The sequence below is a fragment of the Thalassophryne amazonica genome, chromosome 12, assembly GCF_902500255.1.
Source record: "Thalassophryne amazonica chromosome 12, fThaAma1.1, whole genome shotgun sequence".
Classification (NCBI taxonomy): domain Eukaryota; kingdom Metazoa; phylum Chordata; class Actinopteri; order Batrachoidiformes; family Batrachoididae; genus Thalassophryne; species Thalassophryne amazonica.
This window is the reverse complement of record NC_047114.1, coordinates 56,654,826-56,679,222: the sequence shown is the minus strand read 5'-3', so window position 1 is coordinate 56,679,222 and position 24,397 is coordinate 56,654,826. Positions and strand designations below refer to the sequence as shown.

The window sequence follows — 24,397 nt, the reverse complement described above, 5'->3', positions numbered from 1 at the left end:
GAATAAATAAATCGTTATCGTTGCTTAATTCGATCGATAGTGTTGCAGATTGACTTTTTCTGTCTGAATATATTGCGTCATATCCGGGTTTTTTTAATCACACATTTTCTACATGAATGGATGAAACAAGTTGGTTTATTTGATAGTGAAGGACTTCATCCAGATGAACAGAGGGTTGTGAAAATCCTGTCGGACTGCTGATACGATCAACGGAGTGTGACACCGGAGAGGTTTGGTTCCGTGGACTCACCTGAAACACTCCGTCTGATCCACATCCTTATAACAGCGTTAACATTTCAGGTAGACGATTTGTTTTTGTTTTTATATACAGCATTAAATAACAGACAACCTTCATGTAATTCCAGCTTAATGGGGCTGTTGAAGCTAAACTTCAGTAATTCAAGTTTTGGTTAGTCGTGGAAAGGAGTCTTTGTTTAACTAATCATAACTATAACAGCCCCTCTTCCTCAGGTAATCTGTGATGCTCTACTTTTAGTTTAGGATTTGACCTATTAAAGGGGACATGTTGTACACATTGTTCGTGATCACATTGTGAGGACTCAGTGGATGTCCTGATTGCAGCACTTGAGAACCTGAGTGAGGAGTCGGAGCTTCTGGGTTTGAGATTGTCCTGGATCAAAGGTGTACTCAAGCAAGAAAATCCATATTGTGATCCCCAAAGTTTAGTTTGTTTGACTCGTGTGAGTTTCCATGCCCTGCATGGTCCTCTGACCTATGCCTGGGCCCACTTGAAGAGGTGATCTCCTGGTTCAGCAGGACTCAGTCATGGTACACATCTAGTGTGATCACGAACCGTGCCAGAGCATGGTTCTCTGACCTGACGTCAATAATACAAACGTTCCGTTTAACAGTTGCATGTAACTAATAATAACAGTAACTAATGTTGTTATTGCTGCTTAGGTAGTCCACTCTCCAATTTATTCAAGAACATTTGGGTTAAAAACATTTTCTGACCTTTGTGATGACCATGAAACATTGTCAGTGATTGAAGCTGCACAATGCTGCCTCGTCATCTGCTGCCTCTAAAAATCTTGTCATGCGTATGATTGACTGATAAATGTTGTATTTATCGTGTTTGGCATGCGAGAGCTCATCAAAGTGACAAAATGACTGGAAATAAGCCACAAAGTTAGGAATGATTTAGTGATGTACTCCATTATTGTGGTGTGGTAAAATTATCTTTTCAAAACAAAAATTGTGTCATGGTGACGCAGATGTGCTCAGTGTCATGGACTGAGATTACCCCATACCAGATTTGTATATTCACTGTCTGTGCATGTGTGAAAAACTGGAATTTTGTTCTGTACTTAGTTTACCCTTTCTGTGTGTGGTGTCACGTACTGAGATGACTCCTGTGTCAGATATTGTGTATATTTGCTATCTGCACATGTGCGATAGAGGGGTTATTTTTCTCCATAATTTGAAACTAGCTGTCAGTCCTTTCCACTTTGGACACCATCTGGCTGGTGTAAAGAGCTATAGAAATAAATATTGATTGATTATTTTAAAGATGTGTCAACGGACCAGTGGCCTGCCTGGGTGGTTGCCATCAATGCCCAGAGAAGCTTCTGAGGTGTGAATGATGTGGTGGATACCAGTACATACTTGTTGACTTGACCTTTTAATGAGTTATTATAAGTCATCAGATATCCTAACAACTGCAAGTTTTCAAAATTGTAGACAAAAATGCTGCACGTACAGAGGTGATGCATCTTAAAAGAATAAAAACTCCCCATTTATCGTGATATGGTGCTATGGTGCCTGTGAAAGTGATTTACTGTGGGATTTATTGTTCTAATTTTAGAACTTAGAATAGAATTTTAGAATATTGTGTTATTATATTGTTAATTAATTAATTTTAATTTATTTATTGTTAGTTTATTTGATGTACCCAGGGACTGCGCATGGAAATGAGCTATATACAGTAGTGTTCAGAATAATAGTAGTGCTGTGTGACTAAAAAGATTAATCCAGGTTTTGAGTATATTTCTTATTGTTACATGGGAAACAAGGTACCAGTAGATTCAATAGATTCTCACAAATCCAACAAGACCAAGCATTCATGATATGCACACTCTTAAGGCGATGAAAGTGGGCTATTACTAAAAAAAGTAGAAAAGGGGGTGTTCACAATAATAGTAGCATCTGCTGTTGACACTACAAACTCAAAACTAAAACTGCTTTTTTAGCAATCCTGTGAATCACTAAACTAGTATTTACTTGTATAACCACAGTTTTTCATGATTTCTTCACATCTGTGAGCCATTAATTTTGTTGGTTTGGAACCAAGATTTTGCTTGTTTACTAGTGTGCTTGGGGTCATTGTCTTGTTGAAACACCCATTTCAAGAGCATGTCCTCTTCAGCATAAGGCAACATGACCTCTTCAAGTATTTTGACATATCCAAACTGATCCATGATACCTGGTATACGATATATAGGCCCAACACCATAGTAGGAGAAACATGCCCATATCATGATGCTTGCACCACCATGCTTCACTGTCTTCATTGTGAACTGTGGCTTGAATTCAGAGTTTGGGGGTCATCTCACAAACTGTCTGCGGCCCTTGGACCCAAAAAGAACAATTTTACTCTCATCAGTCCACAAAATATTCCTCCATTTCTCTTTAGGCCAGTTGATGTGTTCTTTGGCAAATTGTAACCTCTTCTGCACGTCTTTTATTTAACAGAGGGACTTTGCGGGGGATTCTTGCAAATAAATTAGCTTCACACAGGCGTCTTCTAACTGTCACAGCACTTACAGGTAACTCCAGACTGTCTTTGATCATCCTGGAGCTGATCAATGGGTGAGCCTTTGCCATTCCGGTTATTCTTCTATCCATTTTGATGGTTGTTTTCCATTTTCTTCCACGCGTCTCTGTTTTTTTTGTCCATTTTAAAGCATTGGAGATCATTCTAGATGAACAGCCTATAATTTTTTTCACCTGCGTATAAGTTTTCCCCTCTTCAATCAACTTTTTAATCAAACTACGCTGTTCTTCTGAACAATGTCTTGAACATCCCATTTTCCTCAGGCTTTCAAAGAGAAAAGCATGTTCAACAGGTGCTGGGTTCATCCTTGAATAGGGGACACCTGATTCACACCTGTTTGTTCCACAAAATTGACAAACTCATTGACTGAATGCCACACTACTATTATTGTGAACACCCCCTTTTCCACTTTTTTTTACTAATAGCCCAATTTCATAGCCTAAAGAGTGTGCATATCATGAATGCTTGGTCTTGTTGGATTTGTGAGAATCTACTGAATCGACTGGTACCTTGTTTCCCATGTAACAATAAGAAATATACTCAAAACCTGGATTAATCTTTTTAGTCACATAGCACTACTGTTATTCTGAACACTACTGTAGCTATAATCTGGTACAACTCATCTTTGTCTTGATGAACTAAATGATGTTGTACACTGTCCCTCAAATAAACTAATAAACTAAACTAAGCTAAAAATTTTAAGGTCTCCAAGAAATAAGTTGTTTCTGCGTTATTATGAATAGAAAGGTGCTGCTGCTTGCTGTGTTGCTGTTTGCATGGGGTGGGGGCTTGGTCGCTTGCCATATGCCTCAACAGTATGTGTTGGTGTGTCTCACAGAGCCCAGATCAGCTTAGTGGGTCTGTCTCATAGATCAAGCCAGAATCCAGATTTAGATTTCTGTAACATATGTCATTCATTTTCTGTACCTGCTTATTCCAGTTAAGGATAGTGGGGGACCTGCCTGGCCTGTCTCACCATAGGGTGAGAGGCGGGGTAAACCCTGGATAGGCCACCAATCTGTCGTAGGGCCACATATAGACAGACAAACATATACACATCTACGGTCCATTTAAAGTCCCCAGTTTACCAAACCTGCATGTCGTTGGATGTGGGAGGAAGCTGGAGCACCTGGACGGAACCCACACAAACATGGGGAGAACATGCAAACTCCACATAGAAAGGATCAGGTGGGAAGTGATTGCAGGACCTTCTTGCTGTAAGGCAACAGTGCTAACCATGAGGCCACTGTGCTGTCCCACATATGTCATGCAAGTTAAAAAAAACAAAACAGCAGTTGTTTAACACCAAATTTTGCTTAAATTAGGGGATGTCTGCATGCACAGTCATAGAATTTCAGACTTGAGGATGTTTCACACGAATATTCAATTATATTTAAATGTAATGTGCAGATAAATGTTTTAAATCTTCGTGTTGCTTAACTTTATGTTTGCAGAAAATGACAACTAAAAGCAGATTGTTGGTTCAGAGAATGCTGAGTGGTCTCAGAACTCACACGATCTACTATCAGAGCAGGATCCTGACCTCAAGTCAAGATTTCCTGCTGTGGAAAACCCACCAAAGAGGCCTAAGCTGCTCCCCCAGCTTCCACAAGGCACCCACCACAGGTAACCTGGTCTGATACTGTGCAAGATACTGATTGACTGATTGATTGACTGACCATGTGAGGATCACTTGTTGATTTACTGCAGATGACGTTTAGACAGCACATGTTCTGTGTGATCTCCGTACAAACAAAAATAAAAAAATAAATAAAAATGAAGGCAACAAAGTAAATATGTGTGACAGACAGATACTTGTATAATCAAAAGTTTGTAAACATTCAAAAATGGTCCACTTCAAATGGTTGCCTTCTTTAAAATGTCACAGAAGCTGAATTAGTATGATAGCTCTTGAAATATGTGTTTCTGCCCACCAGAACCAGATGAATCATTCAATCTGGGTCATTTCTTGGAGTTTGACATATTTGAATCAGTGGTGGGCACAGTTCCGATAATCCGATAACCGATAATTGTCAAAGATAATGTTTTCATTATCGGATTATCTTTTTAGATAATTTTAAAAACCATTATCGGACTAATTATCTTGCGATAAATTTTTGTTTGATAATTTTTAGACTAACGTGATAAATAAAGCTGAATAGCTACAAACATTTATAAAAATTAAAATCAGTTGAGCACCTACCTGTTAAATGTTTTGTAGCAGATGTGTAGTTCTGCCCTCTGCAAAACAGAGGAGAGCTGCTTTAAAAAGAAACCGCTTTATCCTCTGCAGGCAAAGGAGAACTGCCCCGCTCAAAAAAACTAATTTTTTTTGTAACCCCATACTGAAACTGAATCCTCACGACGGGGAGACGCTTCGCCCTCAGCATCCTTTTTAATGTGCTTAAACTCCAGATGATGCCATGCTGGGTAGCTGGAGTTCTCTGTATGTCCTTGTGTGCCCAAACCATGATGATACACTCTGACCACATCTATTTCTAATGGGTAAATGTATTACAATGTCTGCTGGTTTGTTAGCTAATAGCCAACATTTATGTGTCAAGACCATATTGAGTGCACGTTTTACAAATTGTGGCCACGTTTAAGTAGATTGTGCTCTTGTTTTACTCAAACGATGTGTAAAACGAGCGCACAATATAATAAAATGTGTGCACAATATAATAAAACGTGCGCACATCATAAAACATGCGCACAGTATAATAAAATGAGCGCACATTCTCTCCACATGCAAAACATTTTGCGATGACACTTCCAGCGCTCCATATTTATCTGTAAACACCAACACACGTCACATTAACGTGTTGGTTTACATAATGAATGACTGAACCAATCAGTGTTTAGAAGAGGCACATTTTACCCAGAATCCTTTGCGATCTGTCTGTGTTTGTTACAAAACTTCAGAATTAGTGCATTATTCAACATTAAAAGATATATGTTGTATTTTAACTTTGTACAAATGACAGAATTGGCATTAATGGAGTTATTCTATCAGTATTCATTTTATTTATACACCAAACCATAACTCAGCATTGCTTTATTATCCAAGACCTCCGCCTGACTGGAGCGTTGTGATTAGGTAGACAGCTGGGCTTTGTGGCTGCTTTCAGCTTGCTTATGTGCTGGAAGCCATGTAGTAAACAAGAGCTTCCAGCAGGGGGCAGGATGTTCAAAGACACAAGTGTGGGCTCATTGGGTCTGTTGCTACCAGAAGCGATCGTGGTGTTAAAACTCAAATTCTGCTTGTTAGTAGTTGCAAATATACCAGAGACAACACTGGAATTTATCGGTTATCTGTAACTTCCGATACATTTTTGGGTGGTTTATCTTTTTGTCTTTATCAAAGATAACTTTTCAGTTATCTGATTATGTTATCGAAGTTAATTTTTTGGTTATCTGTGCCCATCACTGATTTGAATGAGAACTGTCACCTCTTACATCTCTGTGTTTGTGATCGAGTTGAACAGAATAACTCAACACACGTTACCTACAACCCCAATTCCAATGTAGTTGGGACGTTGTATAATGTAATGTAAATAAAAAAAAAAACAAAATACAATGATTTGCAAATCCTCTTCAACCTATATTCATTTGAATACACCACAAAGGCAAGATATTTAATGTTCACACTGATAAACTTTATTGTTTTTGTGCAAATATTTGCTCATTTTGAAATGGATGCCTGCAACATGTTTAAAAAAAGCTGGGACAGTGGTATGTTTACCACTGTGTTACATCACCTTTCCTTCTAACAACACTCAATAAGTGTTTGGAAACTGAGGACACTAATTGTTGAAGCTTTGTAGGTGGAATTCTTTCCCTTTCTTGCTTGATGTACAACTTCAGTTGTTCGACAGTCCGGGGTCTCAGTTGTCGTATTTTGTGTTTCATAATGCGCCACACATTTTCAATGGGCAACAGGTCTGGACCGCAGGCAGGCCAGTCTAGTACACGCACTCTTTTACTACAAAGCCACGCTGTTGTAACACGTGCAGAATGTGGCTTAGCATTGTCTTGCGGAAATAAACAGGGATGCCCTTGAAAAAGGCGTTGCTTGGATGGCAGCATGTGTTGCTCCAAAACCTGGATGTACCTTTCAGCATTGATGGTGCCATCACAGATGTGTAAGTTGCTATGCCATGGGCACTAACACACCCCCATACTTTGAACTTTGTGCTGGTAACAATCTGGATGTCTTTTGTCCGGAGGACGCAATGTCCATTTCCAAAAACAATTTGAAATGTGGACTCATCAGACCACAGCACACCTTCCCCTTTGCATCTGTTCATTTCACATGAGCTCGGGCCCAGAGAAGGCGGCAGAGTTTCTGGATGTTGTTGATGTATGCCTTTCGCTTTGCATGGTAGAGTTTTAACTTGCAGTTGTCGATGTAGCGATGAACTGTGTTAATTGACAATGGTTTTCTGATGTGTTCCTGAGCCCACGCGGTAAGATCCTTTACACAATGATGTTGGTTTTTAATGCAGTGCCACCTGAGGGATTAAAGGTCACGAGCATTCAAAATTGGTTTTCGGCTTTGCTCCTTATGTGTAGAAAGTTCTCCAGATTCTCTGACTTTTCTGATTATATTATGGACTGTAGATGATGGAATCCCTAAATTCCTTGCAGTTGAACGTTGAGAAACATTGTTCTTAAACTGTTGGACTATTTTTTCATGCAGTTGTTCACAAAGTGGTGATCCTCACCCCATCTTTGCTTGTGAATGGCTGAACCTTTTGGGGATGCTCATTTTATACCCATTCATGACACTCACAATTAGTGAGTGTCAATGAGTATAAAAGCCGAACCACAGAATTTTGTCTCTGCTGTTTGCGGACAATGTGGTTCTGTTGGCTTCGTCAAATCAGGACCTTCAGCGTGCACTGGGGCACTTTGCAGCCGAGTGTGAAGCATCCGGGGTGAAAGTCAGCACCTCCAAATCCGAGCCCATGGTTCTCGACTGGAAAAAGGTGCTTTGCCCTCTTCAGGTCGGTGGAGTGTCCTTGCCTCAAGTGGAGGAGTTTAAGTATCTCGGGGTCTTGCTCATGAATGAGGGATGGATGGAGCGTGAGATCGATAGACGAATCGGTGCAACAACTGCAGTGATGCGGTCGCTGTATCGGACCGTCGTGGTGAAGAGAGAGCTGAGTAGGGGGGCAAAGCTCTCGATTTACCGATCGATCTACGTTCCGATCCTCACCTATGGTCATGAGATTTGGCTCATGACAGAAAGAACGAGATCGCGAGTACAAGCGGCCGAGATGAGTTTCCTCCGCAGGTTGGCTGGGCGCTCCCTTAGAGATAGGGTGAAGAGCTTGGTCACTCGGGAGGAGCTCGGAGTCGAAAGGAGCCAGTTGAGGTGGCTCGGGCATCTTTTCCTGATGCCCCCTGGACGCCTAGTTGGAGAGGTGTTCCAGGCACATTCCATCGGGAGGAGGCCCAGAGGAAGACCCAGGACACGCTGGAGGGACTGCGTCTCTCGGCTGGCTTGGGAACGCCTTGGGGTTCCCCCGGATTTGCTGGGGGAGGTGTGTGTGGATCGGGCGGTCTGGGCAGCTTTGCTCAAGCTGCTGCCCCCGCGACCCGACTCTGGATAAAGTGGAAGAAAATGGATGGATGGATGGAAACTGGAGTACCCGGAGGAAACCCACACAGACACGGGAGAACATGCTAACTCCATACAGCCAGGGCAGGAAGCAATCCTATGACCTTCTTACTGTGAGGCACCAGTGCTAACTACTACTAAGCCCCCGTGCTGGTGACATGGATGCGTCACATGGAGCAGAATACCTTTTGCATTTTCAGCCTTCAAGTGTTTCCGACTATTTTTGTACAGTCCTACTATTATCTTTCACACTATAATCTTTTAGTGTCTCTTATCGACTAAACATAATTTCAAGATGCTTCCATGGACAAACGGATTAAATCCATTTCAATCATCAGTGTAGCCTAGTATCTTGGTGGTACATTATGCACCCAAAGTGCTTAATGTTGAATTTAATGCACAGTCAGACTAACCCAATCACAATACCCTCTCTGCCAACACATCCACAACTTAGCATTTAGATATTTGTCACTCTGTTTTACCCACTGTATCGTGTAGTGGCTCATTTCAGTTTTCTTTATATTAAATTCAATGAAATTCAACACCTCTTAGTGGGTCAAAAATAACAAGCATGACTTCTGATATTTTGGAAACTATTTTCAGGTGCCAGCAGTCTGTCATTCAGGAGTCACACCTGTGGAGAACTGAGATCACAGCATGTGGGACAGAAAGTTACCCTCTGTGGATGGGTCCAATACCTCAGGTGTTACACTCTGATTACTGTTAACATCTCACTCTTAGTGCTGATTATAGCAAAATAAGCATTTAAAGCAGCATTAAGCCACTTTGACACTTGCACGAATTTGATCCCCTCACTGGCACGCAATCTTGCGTGACAATGAGTAAAATCGTCGTAAGCTGTTGTACACTGTGCAAGACCCTGCGCACAATGACACACATTGACACACAGTGTTTGCGAGCTTTTGATGTTTGTTTCACTGTGTGTGTACTTTTTCTGTGTTCTTATTTTGTGTTTCAAACAGACAAGACCTGTTTGTCATCCTGCGAGATTTTAGTGGCATGACACAAATTCTAATTCCTCATGAAGTAAGGATGAACAATTCAAATACTATCACTGTGTGTATCAGTAGTACCAATACTCATTTTATTAGGTAACATAAACAGAATAACAGCAGTGTGTAGCTCTTTCATGCACAGAAAATACTACTTTTCCAAAAAATTATTGTAGTCTATATTACAATAATGTCAGGAGTTACTTCAAGTAAATGCTACACTCTGGCTTTTTCTTTTGCTTTTAACCATTTTTTTTCTTTTTACATTTCAAGTCTCAGTCTAAGTTGAAAGCTGTGTTGCAATGTCTCACGTCCGAGTCTGTTATCAAAGTCACAGGAACTGTGATACGAAGGCCAGAGGGACAAGAAAACAAGGTGTGTGCAGATTTGTGTGAGCACATATGTAAACGTGTTGAATTCGAAGACTAAAGTGCTCACAATGCTGAATCATGCCAAAAGCAAGTCCTTTCATTGAGATGTGATAAAGCTGGATAATGCCGGGGCTGTATTCATGCAACACCTTAAACTGGAAAAATAGCTCTTAACTGCCAGCTTTAGAAGGAACTCCAAAACATTTAAGATTCCAAAGATTTTGGTTTTAGAATAATTCATAAAGCATTTTAGCATAATGCTTCACTCTGTGAGAAGACAGAGGTGATTCAGACAACACCTAACTCACTAAGATCTACTCAGTCAGGCCTGTTTAATGAACTTTTCCTTGACCCAGGTCTCACCCCATACTAATTTGTTCTGGTAACAAAGGCACAAAGGGAGAAATGGTAACAAAACCATAACCTCCTTGGTAGGGGTAATAATAACAGGAAAGCTTCCTGCAACCCAAAATCAGAAAATGTTGGGATGGCATAGAAAAAAAAAATAATAATAATAATCCTGCTGTAATTTTTACATTTACTTTGAATTCTATTTCTTTGCAGACAGTATGAGGCCAAGATATTTCATGTTTTGTATGGTCAACTTCTTTTCTTTGTTAATATATATTCACACACACACACATACACCCGCCCCGAAAAAAAAGTTGGGACGGGGGCAATTTTAGTGTAAAAATTGGGGCTTTTAATAAAAAATAAATAATGATGTTATACTCCTATTCTACAGAGCACCGTTCTTTCCCATTTCACCCCGAATAGCAAATCAGGATGCATTTTGAAGCACCACAGTAACTCCTTGGTCCATCTTTTGTTGATCTTGGGCAAACTTGGTATATGCAGTAGTTATGGTCATCATCCACACCCGTTTTGAATTTTTTGAGCTGTTCGAAAATTTCATCCCGATTCACCAAATCGGTGTCATTACGTGGTCACTTCCAGGCGTTCATAGTGTTAACAACTTCAGTCATGTTCAGACATCTTTAAATTGGGTAGTCCTAGTGAGTACAGCTTGATAACTTGTTTGACTGTGATCCATCGGGCTCAAAATTTGAAGCAAAAGTAGTGTTTCTTGCATTTTTGGTTGACAACTTTACTTTAGTTTTTAAAAGGGTTGTCAGGTCTGCACTTTATACGCCAGCCTGATAGGAGGCATCCCAGAGTTGGCTGTTTCATCCTGTTTTTGCACTTTTTCTGGATCATGGGAGATCATAATATAATTATGTCCTTTGAAATAGGAGTGTTATTTCAAACAGGTGATCTGATCAGGTGACTATAATGATAATTTTTATACAAAATAGTATCCAAACAAGTTGTATTCTTTGAGGAGTGAAGATGGGCAGAGGATTTCTAGTTTGTCAACAAATGTGTCCAAAATTTATCAGTTTAAAACATCTGTTGAGGAAAAATTTAAAGGGATTTGCATATTACTCCTTTTTCAGCACATCATAATATTAAACTATTCAAGAAATCTGGAGGAATTCCAATCCATAAAGGGCAAGGATGCAGACCTAAGCTGAACCCTGGAGATCTCCGATCCTTCAGATGGAATTGCATCAAGCGCTGTCATTCATTATTAACTGATATAACCACACAGGCAAGGGATTACTTTGGCAAACCTTTGTCAAGTACTACAATGCTGAGTTACATTCACAAATTAAGTCTTTGCAAAACTGATGACCATATTTTGGCCATCAGTCCCAACTACTTTTGGAATGTGTTGGAGACCTTAAACGCAGGAATGGATGTATATTAACAGCTTGGCCACACAAGCATGAAATATCTTGGGTTCATAGTACTGTGCAATGAAACAGTCCAAGAAAATGTAAGAATCACTGCATTTTTGTTTTTATTTTTTGTTGTTGTTGTTGTTGTTTGTTTGTTTTTACTTGCATTGTGCCTGAATGTTTTCCATTTTGGGGTTGTAAAATCTGGTTCATGAGTTATTTATTTGTTTATTATTTGTAATTATGCTTTAGACGTTAACCCAACAAGCATCCGTGTTGGAGGAAATTACAATCTGCAAACCACAAAATTTTTGTTAACCTCCATTAAAAAAAAAAAAAAAAAAGTCTCTGAATGAATATTTGTACGTCTTTAGTGGTGTAGCTTGTTCCATGTTGTTTATTTGACAGGAAATGCCAACAGGAGAAATCGAAGTTCTGGTTGACAATGTGGAGGTTTTTAATGTGTGCCAGAAGTTGCCTTTTGAAATGAAAGACTTTGTCAAAGTAAGTGGAAATGTTATGTATATCCGTGTGCCATTTAAAAAGATTTTAACGCAGTGATTGCCATATTTCTACAAATTGTCTCTTAAAGTTCATATTTCATAGTAACTGCTCATGTTCACTCTTTCTCTTAAGCAAGATTATAATATGTTTCAGTGTAGTTAATAATCACTTTTCTTGTTACTGTCCAGAAATCTGAGTTTTTGAGGATGCAGTATCGTTACCTGGACCTGAGGTCCTCACAGATGCAGTACAACCTCAGACTGAGATCTCAGCTTGTGATGAAAATGAGGGAATATCTCTGTAATATACACGGTATGGACAAAAAAAAAATCTTCTCTCACAGGCAACTTCTCAGTTTGGTGTCCAAAAGAATCTTTTGCTGTTCAAGTAAATTTGTATTCACTTTATTTATATAAGCCGCAAATCACAACACGTCACCCCAAGGTGCTTCACAAGAGTAGGATCTGGAAATTAATGAATGCGGTTTGGTTGGGTGACCACCTGCTCTGGCCACCATGACAAGAATAAGCAGTTAAAATTACCTTGACCAATGCAACACACAAGGAATTAGTCACACACAAAACAAAACCATTGCAACAGCAACCAAAAAACAAGTTTTAAACAGTTAAGATAAAAACACGGTAGAAGAAAAGAATGATTCAGCACAACTAAGTCCATTTCAGTTATAAGCACTGGTGGGCACAGCTAACTGAAAAGTTAGCTTTGATAACCATTAACCCACTAACTGAAAAGTTAACTTTAATAACGCTAAAACAATAAACTGCTAAAAACTTTAGTGGAGGTTACTTACCGCTAACCGTTAACTTTTAGTATTGGCTCAGCCGCGGCCGCATCAGATTACACTGTCAGCTACTGATAAAGCAGTTTTGAGTTTAAGCGCCGCAGGGGCTGCTGGGTAAATTCAGGATCACAAACACAAAACGAACGCACGAAAAATAAATAAATAAAAAATAAAACCTCAAACACTGTCATCATCTTTATCAAAAGCAGTAAATCGCAGTATTAGAAGCCAGTTTATCTTTGTATTATATTTATAAACTGTTACAAGAACGGCTCACCTGTGTTGCCTTCACAGGCCTGGTCTTCACTCAGGAGTAATGTGGTCAAACTTTCTTCTCGTCATGACCTGAGCAGCAGTGTTCTGAAACATTTGAAGACCCTTAATTCTCATATGGGACAAGCCAGAAAACAAAACAACTGTTCTGTTTTGTCTTTTGAGACCCAAGATTAATTAATACAGGCAAATATGTCCATCCAGGATGCAGTAGATATGTATGTAGACTGTAACGCCCCATAGTGAAGTTCAACCTAAATTACTGCAAAGATTATTTAACCTCCTAGGGCCTGGCATCCACATATGTGGACATGACATTTTTGGTTGTCAAGACCATAAACTAAGTTTTGTTTTATGAGAACCTCCGGGTCTTAGGAGGATAAAGAACTAGAAATGTATTAAGTATTGTAGACCAGTTTTTGACAACAAATCATGTGTTGCCTACTAGCTTACGTCTGAAGTACCCTGACTTGTGTTTGTACGTTTGTGCGCAAGTGTGTGTCCGATGGTAAAGTACTGTAGAAATGCAGTTCATCTGCCATTTTTAATGGCGTCCTTACTAATGACAACAATCAGTTAATTAACCCAGATTTTAACAATTTCCTTTTGTAAATTATAGGATTTGTAGATGTGGAAACTCCCACTTTGTTCAAAAGAACACCAGGGGTAAGAGGTCATTGTTACTTTTTCATTCTGAATTTATTCAAGCCAATATTGTATTTAGAATTTTATGGCAAGAGCCTATATGTACATTAATTGAATAAATTTTCTCCAGTTTAACAGAAGTTCTTATTTTGTTTGCAATCATTGTGTAATATCAAAAAGAACCCAATCAACTTTCTTCTTGTACTGCCTGATGATGACTTCAATTACAATAAATTAATTTTGACATTTCAAAGCAACTTTAATCTCCAGTCATTCCTGTGGCTACCACTATCTCACTTTTAAGACGCAGCACTTGTTCTCGTTTTGTCACCTCATTCATTACTGTATATTTCAGGGAGCCAAAGAGTTTGTTGTTCCATCCAGAGAGCCGGGCCGGTTCTACTCATTGCCCCAGAGTCCCCAGCAGTTTAAGCAGCTTCTCATGGTGGCGGGTGTAGACAGGTGTGTCAGGGTGGCGGCGGAGGAACTGTTTTGTGGCTGTGTTTTATGTCTAATCAGCTGCTCTTGCTAACATTAATGATCATACATTTTGACATTGCAAGATCTCATACTGTGTAAACGCATCAACATCAACAATCATTTTGGTACATCCCTAACACTTTGATTCTGGATTTCCCTCACATGCAGTACAACAAACACAAACAATGGAGTAATTATTTGGTTGCTAAATGGCTAATTATTATTTTTAGGGATGATCTGATCAGATCCAGTCAATTTTGTTTTTTGATTGATCACATCTGTTAATTAAACTTGAGTCAAATAAGTGCTTGCATATTGTCTGCTTTGCTTCATGAGCACGACACTCGTGGACTGAAGATAGGCTGTGTCCCAGTTTGGTGACTGCATGCCACTAAGGCTGCAATCATCAGCCATGTGTGCAGTCTTCTTTCCCCCACAAATGAGGGGTACATCAGGTGGATCCTTCATGGTCCAAACAATCCCATGAGTCATTGTTTGAGTTCACCATATTTTTCTGTGCAGTGCATCTTATGGTTTATTTATTTGTTTGGTGAGTACCACTGGGGCTGATAAACAGTTTAGAGGAAACATTGAGCAGCTTAAAGAATCCCAATTCAGGATATTGTTAGGGGAGGTGATGGACTAGTGGTTAAGCATTGGGTTTGAGACCAGAGGATCCTGATTCAAATCCCAGTCTGACCGGAAAATCACTAAGGGTTCTTGGGCAAAGTCCGTAATCCCCTAGTTGCTCCTGGTGTGTAGTGGGCGCCTTGCATGGCAGCAGACTGACATCGGGGTGAATGTGAGGCATTGATGTATAAAGCGCTTTGAGTGTCTGATGAAGATGGAAAAGTGCTATATAAATGCAGTACATTTATGTAAATGCAGTCCATTTACTGTTTATCAGTTTATGTGGTCACATCCAAGAACAGTTTGAGTCCAGCAGGAAGAGTGTGCTCAACCTCTGTGTCGTCTGTCTCAGGTACTTCCAGCTGGCTCGATGCTACCGAGATGAAGGCTCCAAACCAGACCGACAGCCCGAGTTCACCCAGGTAGGACAGCGTGATGATAGGAAGTGAATGGTATAAAAATATATATGGGACACTTTATACATGATATACAGATGGATTTGCCAAAAATATGTATTTTGAAGATGATTTATAGTTTCATTTTGTGTCTCAGATAGACATAGAAATGTCTTTTGTGGACCAGTCGAGTATCATGAGCCTGGTGGAGGGTTTGTTACAGCACGCCTGGCCTGCAGAGAAAGGTCCAATAAAGGTTCCTTTCCCAATGCTCACATATGAAGAGGCCATGAGGGACTACGGTGTGGACAAGCCTGATACCCGATTCGACATGAAGGTGAGGCTTTATGAAAAGAACTAACCCTGAAGGACGTTACTGGCCAAGGGAGACTTTTATACTTTTACTGCATATATTAAATGATATGTTGGGTAATTGAGAACCCTCTTCACCTCTTTTTGTGTGTGTGTTTTCATTAGCTAAATAAGTGTTTGTAGGTTTTATGTTCACCCCTTTCTGTCTGGCTGTGTGTACAATTGGTGATTTATGAATTTCAACAGAAATTTGTGAAAGATGGTCACTGGGGTTAAGGAAAACATTGAGTACGCTTTATTTCGGCAGTAACAGGTATCATAAACATAATATTCTAGAATTTGAGATTAAGAAACAGAACAAACAGTAACGCCTCAGGGAACAAGGTTAACCTGAGAACAGGTTCATGATGTTGCAGTTATCAGAGGTCTATTTTAGTTTCATATAGTACTTTAATAGCGTGTTGACAACTCATTGCTTTCTGATGTAATATCATACTTTTGAACATATGTGTCATGATGCCTTGATGAAACCACTGCAAATGATATCCTTTACCAATGACAGGTAAAGGCCCTTCTTCTTCTTACTATTATAATAATAACCCTAATAATAATAATAATGACTGTTATTACTATTATTATTACAGCCTTGTTTTGATGGCAGACAAAAGGGGGGGGGGGGAGGGTCCCAAAGTGACAGTGTTATGCTTTCATAATTTTGGTGCAAAGCAATAAGAAATTGTCTACCTCAATTGTTGTGCGTACTGAGAATTAAGTAACCAACATGTGGGAGGGTTGTAACATTGGTACTATTCATTATGTTTGGCAAGTTTTGTGGCCCAAATCTTACTCAGTGTGCAGAAAATGATGACATTATTAGAGACTCAAGCTGTGCTGCTAAAACTTAAACCCTTGACGGTTCAATCTGAGTAAGACAGGCTTTACTATGGCGATTTGGGGTGTGTACATACTGAGTAAATAGTGAGTGCAGAAAAAAGTCTGATGACCAATTTATTTACAGAATTTCATAATTAAAACACACTTCAGTTGACTAAAAATTGATGTATTTGTTGCTGTTAGGTGTTTTTATTAGCCAACAACATATTAAAGTGCTCATAGGTTCAAACTCTACAAAGCCAGCTAAAATCTCTTTAGCAGGTTTTTTTTTCCATCCCATGAAAAATGTGAACCTTGATACAAAGAATGAAGGCTGTGTTAATAAAAACACAATGATTTTTGAGTCATAAATCACTGCTGTCAAAGATAGAAAAGTTTTTCCTTTGTGTCCGTCTGTGCAGCTGATTGACATCAGTGAGGTTTTCTCAACCACAGACGTTGAATTCTTCAAATCAGCCCTTAGCCAATCAGGAGGCTCTGTTCAAGCCATCTGTGTTCCCAGTGGAGCGGTAAGGAGCATCACATTTTTCTGGGAAAGCAAATGTGTGAGAGCATATTTAGTATGATAAAAAGATACTGTAATCAGATTTAAAAAGGTCAGCAAACATGTCTTGAAAAAGGAAGAGTTTTGTTAATTTCCATGTTTTATTTATCCTTGGGTTCTTTGAGATTGTCATGGTGATATTGTCTGCTGTGTTTCATGACAGAAACATTTCAGCAGCAAAGATTTAGAAGAACTACATCAAGCAACCAAGACTCAGTTTTTACAGGTAATGGAAAATAACAAACTCATGAACAGTGTATTAAACAGCAAAATCTCTCATTTAATCATCTTAAAAGTGAATGCTTGTTTTCATTGCATTGTAAAAACTTAGAAAATGGGTTGGAACCATTTTTTAAGTCACTTGGTGGCTAACGAGTGGAGGCAGTCATGCTCACAGGCAAAGATGAGGGAGGGAAAGATGGATCGCTACCAAAGAAGGACATCAGTTTTCACTGAGAAAAAGTCCGTCTCTGTCTCTGCTACATACAGCACTCACAGTGTCTGTGTATAGGCTGGCTATAATGCCCAGTATCTTCTTGGGGATTGCATGAATGCTCTGGATATTCCAGTGAACAGTGTCATCAAACAGTGAACAGTAAATCAAACAGTTTTATGAAAATCAACAAGCCAATACTTGGCTGAGGTCCTCCACCTATTATGCTGATATGTACATGTGATGTGTACATGCAGGGTTTAATAGCTAATTGTGGGCATTGAAAACATGAGTTTCTACAAAATGATATGCCAGAAGCAACTTCAGTGTACAAATCACTGCTGAAACTGAAGTGCATCTGTACTGTTAAGTATAATTATTATTTCAGACCAAAATCTGTGCATAAAAGTGAAAGTGACCATTTCTGGGATCAGACGGTGCCTTTTTTCACTAATTGGCATGTTTGACCTTGACCTCCAAGGGAGTCAGGGTACATGATTTCCTATAGATGTTCAGTACAAAGGTAAGTTGCAGAAGTGATATTTAGAGAGATAAAGTGACAATCTGGGGCCAGGCAGCTGGTGTCTTTATTGGCCATTATCACTTTACCGTGGCGTTGCTAGGCCAGTATTGTAGATTTACGTCGACGCTACCTGGCTATACCCACCCGCTGTGTGTAAACAAATGACGTCATAGCGCGCAGCCCAAAAACTGTCCGCAGAGGAAAAAAACTGTCTGCAGAGGAAAAGATGAAAAGGCGAGAAGTGTGTTTTGGTCCCAATATGGATATTCTGGTTGATTTTCTCATGGATAGTACGACAATGAACAGCAGCTAAAGCAGCCAGCTTGATGAGGGCGCACTGCTGAATTTGAAGAGCAGCGCGCGCCAGCTGACACAACAAAAGTTAAGTGAGCCAACTTGTTATGTATGCGTTACGTGTTGTGTTGTGTGTTGTGTATCTCAGTAAAAAGCGATAATAATGCAAATAACATGCTGTTGTCATGCAGTATGCAGTTCTGAGTCCCTCTGTTCACGGCCAGTCACCCAAAATGACAGATATTCACCCTTGTCTAACTTGGGCGAATATCTGTTATTTTGGATGACTGGGCGTGAACGTCAGGCTTCTGAAAATGCATAGCGCCCTCCAAAAGCATGTTATTGTATTATTATCTTGGATGACCTCGAAAATCAGGGCCAAGGTCATATGCCTGGATGTCACATTTGTGTCTGTCTACAATATAGTATAGGCGTGTAGTATGTATGCAAGGGGTTAGAGGGAAATCTAGAGCCCTCAAAACATGACGAACGAATGGACTCTATTTCAGTCGTCCCCCTTATTTCATGGCAGGGGGCAATATAGGCTGCAAAGAAGTGACTCTGGTCACTGAGCAGCAAGTAGCTGAAACTAAGAATAATCTTTGGAAGTGCCTTACCTGGCACAGAGCAGTGTGATACCTCTATAGTTGTTACACTCTGTACGATCACCCTTTCTAGATTAAGAAGTCCTTTTTTTCCAATCTGTAGAGATGATACCCATCTCCCAGATTGAAACAGATATCGTTTGCAATGCCAGGAGAACAGCATTTTGAGGGGTTTGGAGGAACTCTGCTCTAATGCCACAGATCCCTGGACACCTCACCCCCCCCCCCCCCCCCCCCCCCACACACACACACACACACACACACACACTCAGCTGTTTCATGGCCTTTGCGGTCTCAGCAAGATTTAGTAGGATCACAAGGATTGCCAAGGAATGCTCTGTTATTTTGAGATAGGCATTTTCTAATTTTTGGGACTGTAAGCCATAATGATCAAAATTAAAATAAAGAAATGCTTGAAACATTTTAGTTTATATCAGTGAGTCTAAAATATACAATATTTTCACTTTTCAGAATAACTGACAAAAAATACTGAACTTTTGCACAATATTGTAATTTTTGAGATGTGTATAGACAGTTGGCAACTTACATGCAGGACAAACAACACTGGTTTAATTTGACTTTTTTTTTTTTACTATGTTGACCTACTCCATCTTTGGGGCTCTCACTCACAGTTGTACACATATAAAGCAAAGTGCAAATGGCTGGTTTATTGTTTCCATGCTTATTGTGCAAGTGTTTTTTTTTTTTTCTCCCCCTCCAGAATTTCAGCGCGGTATTAGTTCGGCCAGATGGGATATTGAAGTCTCCGCTGAAGAAGCTGCTGTCTGACACGGCCACAAGTGAGCTGCTGCAGAGGACCGGAGCCAAACCAGGAGACCTGCTGCTGATCTCAGCTGGGCCCCTCCACACTGTGGTGAGTGAGGCAATGACCACATGAAATGGAGGTTTGATTGTGACAGCAGCAAAGTTGAAGTAGATACAGCAATGAAACATAAATATGACGATAGTATTATCTTTCTTTTTTGTTTCTTGCCATCCACCACATGACCGCATCATCTGTTCACAGCGTCCATTGTTAGGTAATCTTCGCTTGAATTGTGCAAAAGTGCTGGAGTCTCGAGGAGTTTCTGTGCACGGCCAGTCGGTTTTCCACTTCCTGTGGGTTGTAGACTTCCCTCTCTTCCTGCCCAAAGAAGACGATCCGGATAACTTTGAGTCAGCCCATCATCCATTTACTGCCCCACGGCCAGAGGATAGAGACTTGCTTTATACTGAGCCACACAAGGTTCTGTTATCAAAATCCATTTCTTCTGAGATACTATATAACCTGTTTTTTAAATTGCTGTTGTTGTCATTATTATTATTGTTGTTGTTATTGTTATTATTATGGGGTAGAGTAGAAATGACTGCACACCAGTAGCTCCACAGATGACACAAGTAATGTTTAACAATAAAGACATAAAGCGGGTTGGTTAAGATGGTGCCTGTAAACATTTTATATATGTTTAATCTTTAGGGTTTTGGTTTCCAGGCTGTTTTTCTTGACACCTCTCAATATGAAGCCATTTCTCTTTGTACTCATACTGTGAGCTCAAATATTGACTTGACTCAAGGATATAATTATACTTAGGTATCCCACCTCTAAGTTCTAAGTTTGTTAGCTGTCCATTCCATGACAGTGGAGAGGATGCTGTCAGCACACAAATGTAGTGAGGAAGTATGACTTCATGATCCCCGAGAAATGTGATGTATTCCATCCATCAGAGCCCCAAATCCACTGGAGACCAACAGGTTAAACAATATTTGCCACCTGAAAATTATTTCAAACCTTTACTAATCAGTTTACTCAGTCCATCATAGATTAAGAGCAAAATGTTTTCAAGGAAATAAACAAGTACAGTTGACCTGACCTAACTGACTTGTATATACAGTACCAGTCAAAAGTTTCATTACACGGGTCACGTAGGAGACATCATTTCTCATGCAGTCTGTTTTTGCAGGTACGTGGACAGCACTACGACCTGGTGCTAAATGGCTGTGAGATTGGAGGAGGCTCCATCCGCATCCACAAGGCCTCAGAACAGCTCTATGTCTTAAAGAATATCTTAAAGGTCAGTTTTGTTTGAGTGACAGTTGTCCATGAGGGTTACAGTACAGTTTATTTATAAAAAAAATATATATATATATATATATATATATATATATATTAATATATTAATATATATATATATTAATATTTCAATTTTAGCTTGTTAGTCAAGTGTAGCTCTCATCTATGTGTCAGTCTGCAGCCTGTTTTAGGTGCTAAATAACTAGTTGTTACTGGTTTTGTCTTGCGCGTGCTCCAGGAGGATCCCTCTCTTCTTTCTCATTTATTGGAGGCTCTGGACTCTGGAGCGCCACCACATGGAGGCATTGCTCTTGGTAAGGTTTGCTCTGCACTTAACCAATATACGTAAGATACATAACACAATGGGTTAATTTAATACAGTTTTAAAAAACTAGTTTGATATATATTTCTTCTTTTTTATCGTTAATGTACCTACTTATTAATTCTTTTTTTATTAGTTTGTTTAAACATTCTCTGTGGTTTTATCCACATGTGATCTATTTGATTCAGTTGTTTTGTCTGTTCTAAGGGTGACGTGGTGGCCAAGCGGTTAGTGCGCTTGTTTCCAGAGCAGAGTGTTCCCGGTTCAATACCATCCCTGCCCATTCTCCATGTTACGTTGAGTTATGTCAGGAAGGGCATCTGGCATACAACATGCCAAATCAACATAACTCACCGGTTTATGAATTTTTGAAAATTTATTCAATGTTACAGGATAGGGATTTTTTTCCCAATGTTCAAAGATTTTTCCTGACTTTGAAATTTGACCTATGACCTTGAAAATTAAATCAGTTCTTGCCCATCAGGATGCGAATCCTCTGTAAAAAGTTCATAACGGTATATGAAAAATTGTGGGTTACAGGCTGTTCACACACAGACAGACAGACAGACAGACAGGGGTGAAAACATAATCTCAGCCCAAGAGCTGCATTAATGTACAGAACAAATATATCCACATAACAGTCTTGATCTCTATCCAGAACTACTGTCCAGCATAGAGACCATCTGAGTGAAATAAAGTTAATTTCACTCAAAGGAGGTGTCTTTTGTCCGGATGTAAGGAGTAGAGTTACTCTAATTTGGGGTACTTACACTGCTAGCTTTACTGGCCCGTGATGTGTACATACTCCAAACAAGTTGTTGGAGGACATCACAGCCGGCCTGTACGCCAGTACTGTGAGTGCTGTGTGGAGCAGGGGCAGAAGCTGTGTTTTTTTGTTTTTTTTTCTCCCCTCACGGCTGTGTTCTGGCTCCTAAGTGGTTTAGTTCTTGTATGGACTGGGTCTCAGTTACGGTTGTGAGTCAGAGGCTTAGGTGAAGCAGAGCTTCACTGGCACACACCACTGACATGTCTGTGAAGCTCTACTTGTAGTTCTCATTCCAACTTCAAACCAGCCCCACAGTAAGAAAAAGATCATTAATGTGTGGAATATAATTTGTAGGCAGTAGAAATACTTTAGACTTTCAGCTCCAGACTGAGTAAAGTGCTTAGTAGAAGTAGAAGAAAGTCCGATGTAGGCCCTAAGGCCAGTTGGTGCCGGTGCTTATACCCGCATTCTGTAGCAAGCGGAGGAGAGTCTACAAGTCCCCTTGGATGGGACACCAGTCCGACGCAGTTTACTTCCCCAGCCAAGGCCAGTACCCATTTCCAGTTGGGTGGGCTGACCCAATGTAGTGTAGGTGTCTTGTCCAGGGATGCAAACAGGTTGCATGAGTGGGATTCAAACCGAGGTCTACATATTGGCAGGCCAGCTCCTTATCTACTCAGCTACCTGCGCTACATTAAAGTGCTTGGTCATATATTTAAAATGCACATTTAAATGAGCCAAACACAAAGGGGTCAACAGTTTATTTTTAAAATTCTCTTTTTCTTGCTCTGTTGTCATCCTACATTTTTTAGGTTTGGACCGGCTGCTCTCCATCATAGTCGGGGCTCCCAGCATCCGTGATGTCATTGCCTTCCCCAAGTCGTATAAGGGTTACGACCTCATGACCCATGCCCCTGATTTGGTACCTGAGGAGGAGCTGAAGTGTTATCACATTTCTGTCAACTGGCCAATGGAGAAAGGAAGAGGAGATGAGAAGTGAGGAGATAAAGAGTCTGTCAGCAGGATACCAAAGAAAAGAAGATGAGGAAGAGGAGCTCAGATGTAATGACTACAGTGTGATATAGAAGCTGAAGTCCCTCAAGGCTTTGCCAGACTCAGAGGAGAGGAGGTGGTGTTGTGTTCATATGTCAGCGTCTTTAATGTATGGATAGAAAATGCTAGAAGGAAACTGTCATCATAGACAAGCAAGACAGTAAATAAAGAACATCTGAAATGTGTGTCTCACCGTAGAAGAAATGGTTCCTGCTAAATTTCATTGACAGAAAAGGAATTTTCATCTGATTCTATTTAATACCCCAAACCCAAGAACATACAACAGGCAGTCTTTTCATCATGTTTCAGAATTGCTAATAGATCAAAGACTTTTTGCGATCGATGGGTTCCATGACTTCACTGACTAGAGAGAAATGGCTCGAAATATAGACGAGCACGAGGATGCAGGTCGCCATCCCTACCGATGCCATCAGCTGGTTATTCTGATGATTAGTATCCCTCCACTCAAGTATGGCCAGTTACCAGCATCGAGTTCCTCCATTTCATTGCCTGATAGCTCTTTGCACTCAGCACTTCTGATTGGCTCACACAGATACAAGCTATTTACAGCACTGGCTGGTGCCCTCCTCCTCCTTTGCTACTGTGCTCATTTTTATGCATGTTTATTTTTCGCCACATAAAATTCTATTCATAAATAGTTTTGTGCCCAAGTGTTGGGTTTTTCACATGTAAGAACATGTAAGAAAACCGCTCAGTTCAAGGCTTGACGCTGCCCCTGTGGGTTCCGCCAAACTGTCACTGACATTTTCCCCGTTGCTGTTTTAAAGAAAATCCTTCTCTGTTTTGCTGCACTGTGAAGATGTATAAGTTGGTACAACAGCCAAAAGTAACACTGTGCACATTTTATCCAGACACAAACACCTGTAACTCCTTCAGAGTTGACTGGGTGTCTTGCTGGCTTCACTCACGAATCTCCTTCATGCACAATCCCTCTGTTTTTTTAAAACTCTGTCTACTCCAGTCAGATTTCCAGTATCATAAAGTGTGTATTTGTTTATGAATGTAAATGAAGTCCAAGACGTTCAGTGACTCTGACCTGACCTGACCTGAAGAAAGTGATTATTTAGTTTTTATACTAATGTTGACACACACTTGTGCATTCCATTATTTTTAAAGGGCATAATTTTAGAAATTTTAATATCAACACGAAATTATGTTCTATTTATTAAAATTTCATTTATTTTTCTTTTTTTGGCCACTTTTGGATTGCAGTGGTAAATTGATATCTATCATAAACATAAAATGTGTAAAAAATGAAGTGGTCCAACTTTTTCACAGCACCGTAAG

At 39.9% G+C, this 24,397-nt stretch overlaps 1 protein-coding gene across 2 annotated transcripts; it reads left to right on the top strand.

Annotated features, from left to right (window-relative positions):
• Positions 1-106: 106 nt before the first annotated feature.
• Positions 107-23,350, top strand: dars2 (aspartyl-tRNA synthetase 2, mitochondrial). 2 transcript variants are annotated; one of them, XM_034183301.1, is made up of 18 exons: positions 107-300; positions 4,249-4,420; positions 9,021-9,120; positions 9,401-9,464; positions 9,704-9,805; positions 11,952-12,047; positions 12,236-12,359; positions 13,742-13,788; positions 14,123-14,229; positions 15,230-15,299; positions 15,430-15,609; positions 16,880-16,987; positions 17,186-17,248; positions 19,599-19,751; positions 19,905-20,123; positions 20,839-20,949; positions 21,187-21,262; positions 22,849-23,350. In XM_034183301.1, the coding sequence occupies exons 2-18, from the start codon at positions 4,252-4,254 to the stop codon at positions 23,034-23,036; spliced, it is 1,977 nt and encodes a 658-aa protein (XP_034039192.1). In that variant the 5' UTR covers positions 107-300; positions 4,249-4,251; the 3' UTR covers positions 23,037-23,350. The 2 variants fall into 2 exon arrangements, with proteins under 2 accessions (XP_034039192.1, XP_034039193.1); XM_034183302.1 differs by having other exon boundaries at positions 111-230.
• The last annotated feature ends 1,047 nt before the right edge of the window (positions 23,351-24,397 follow it).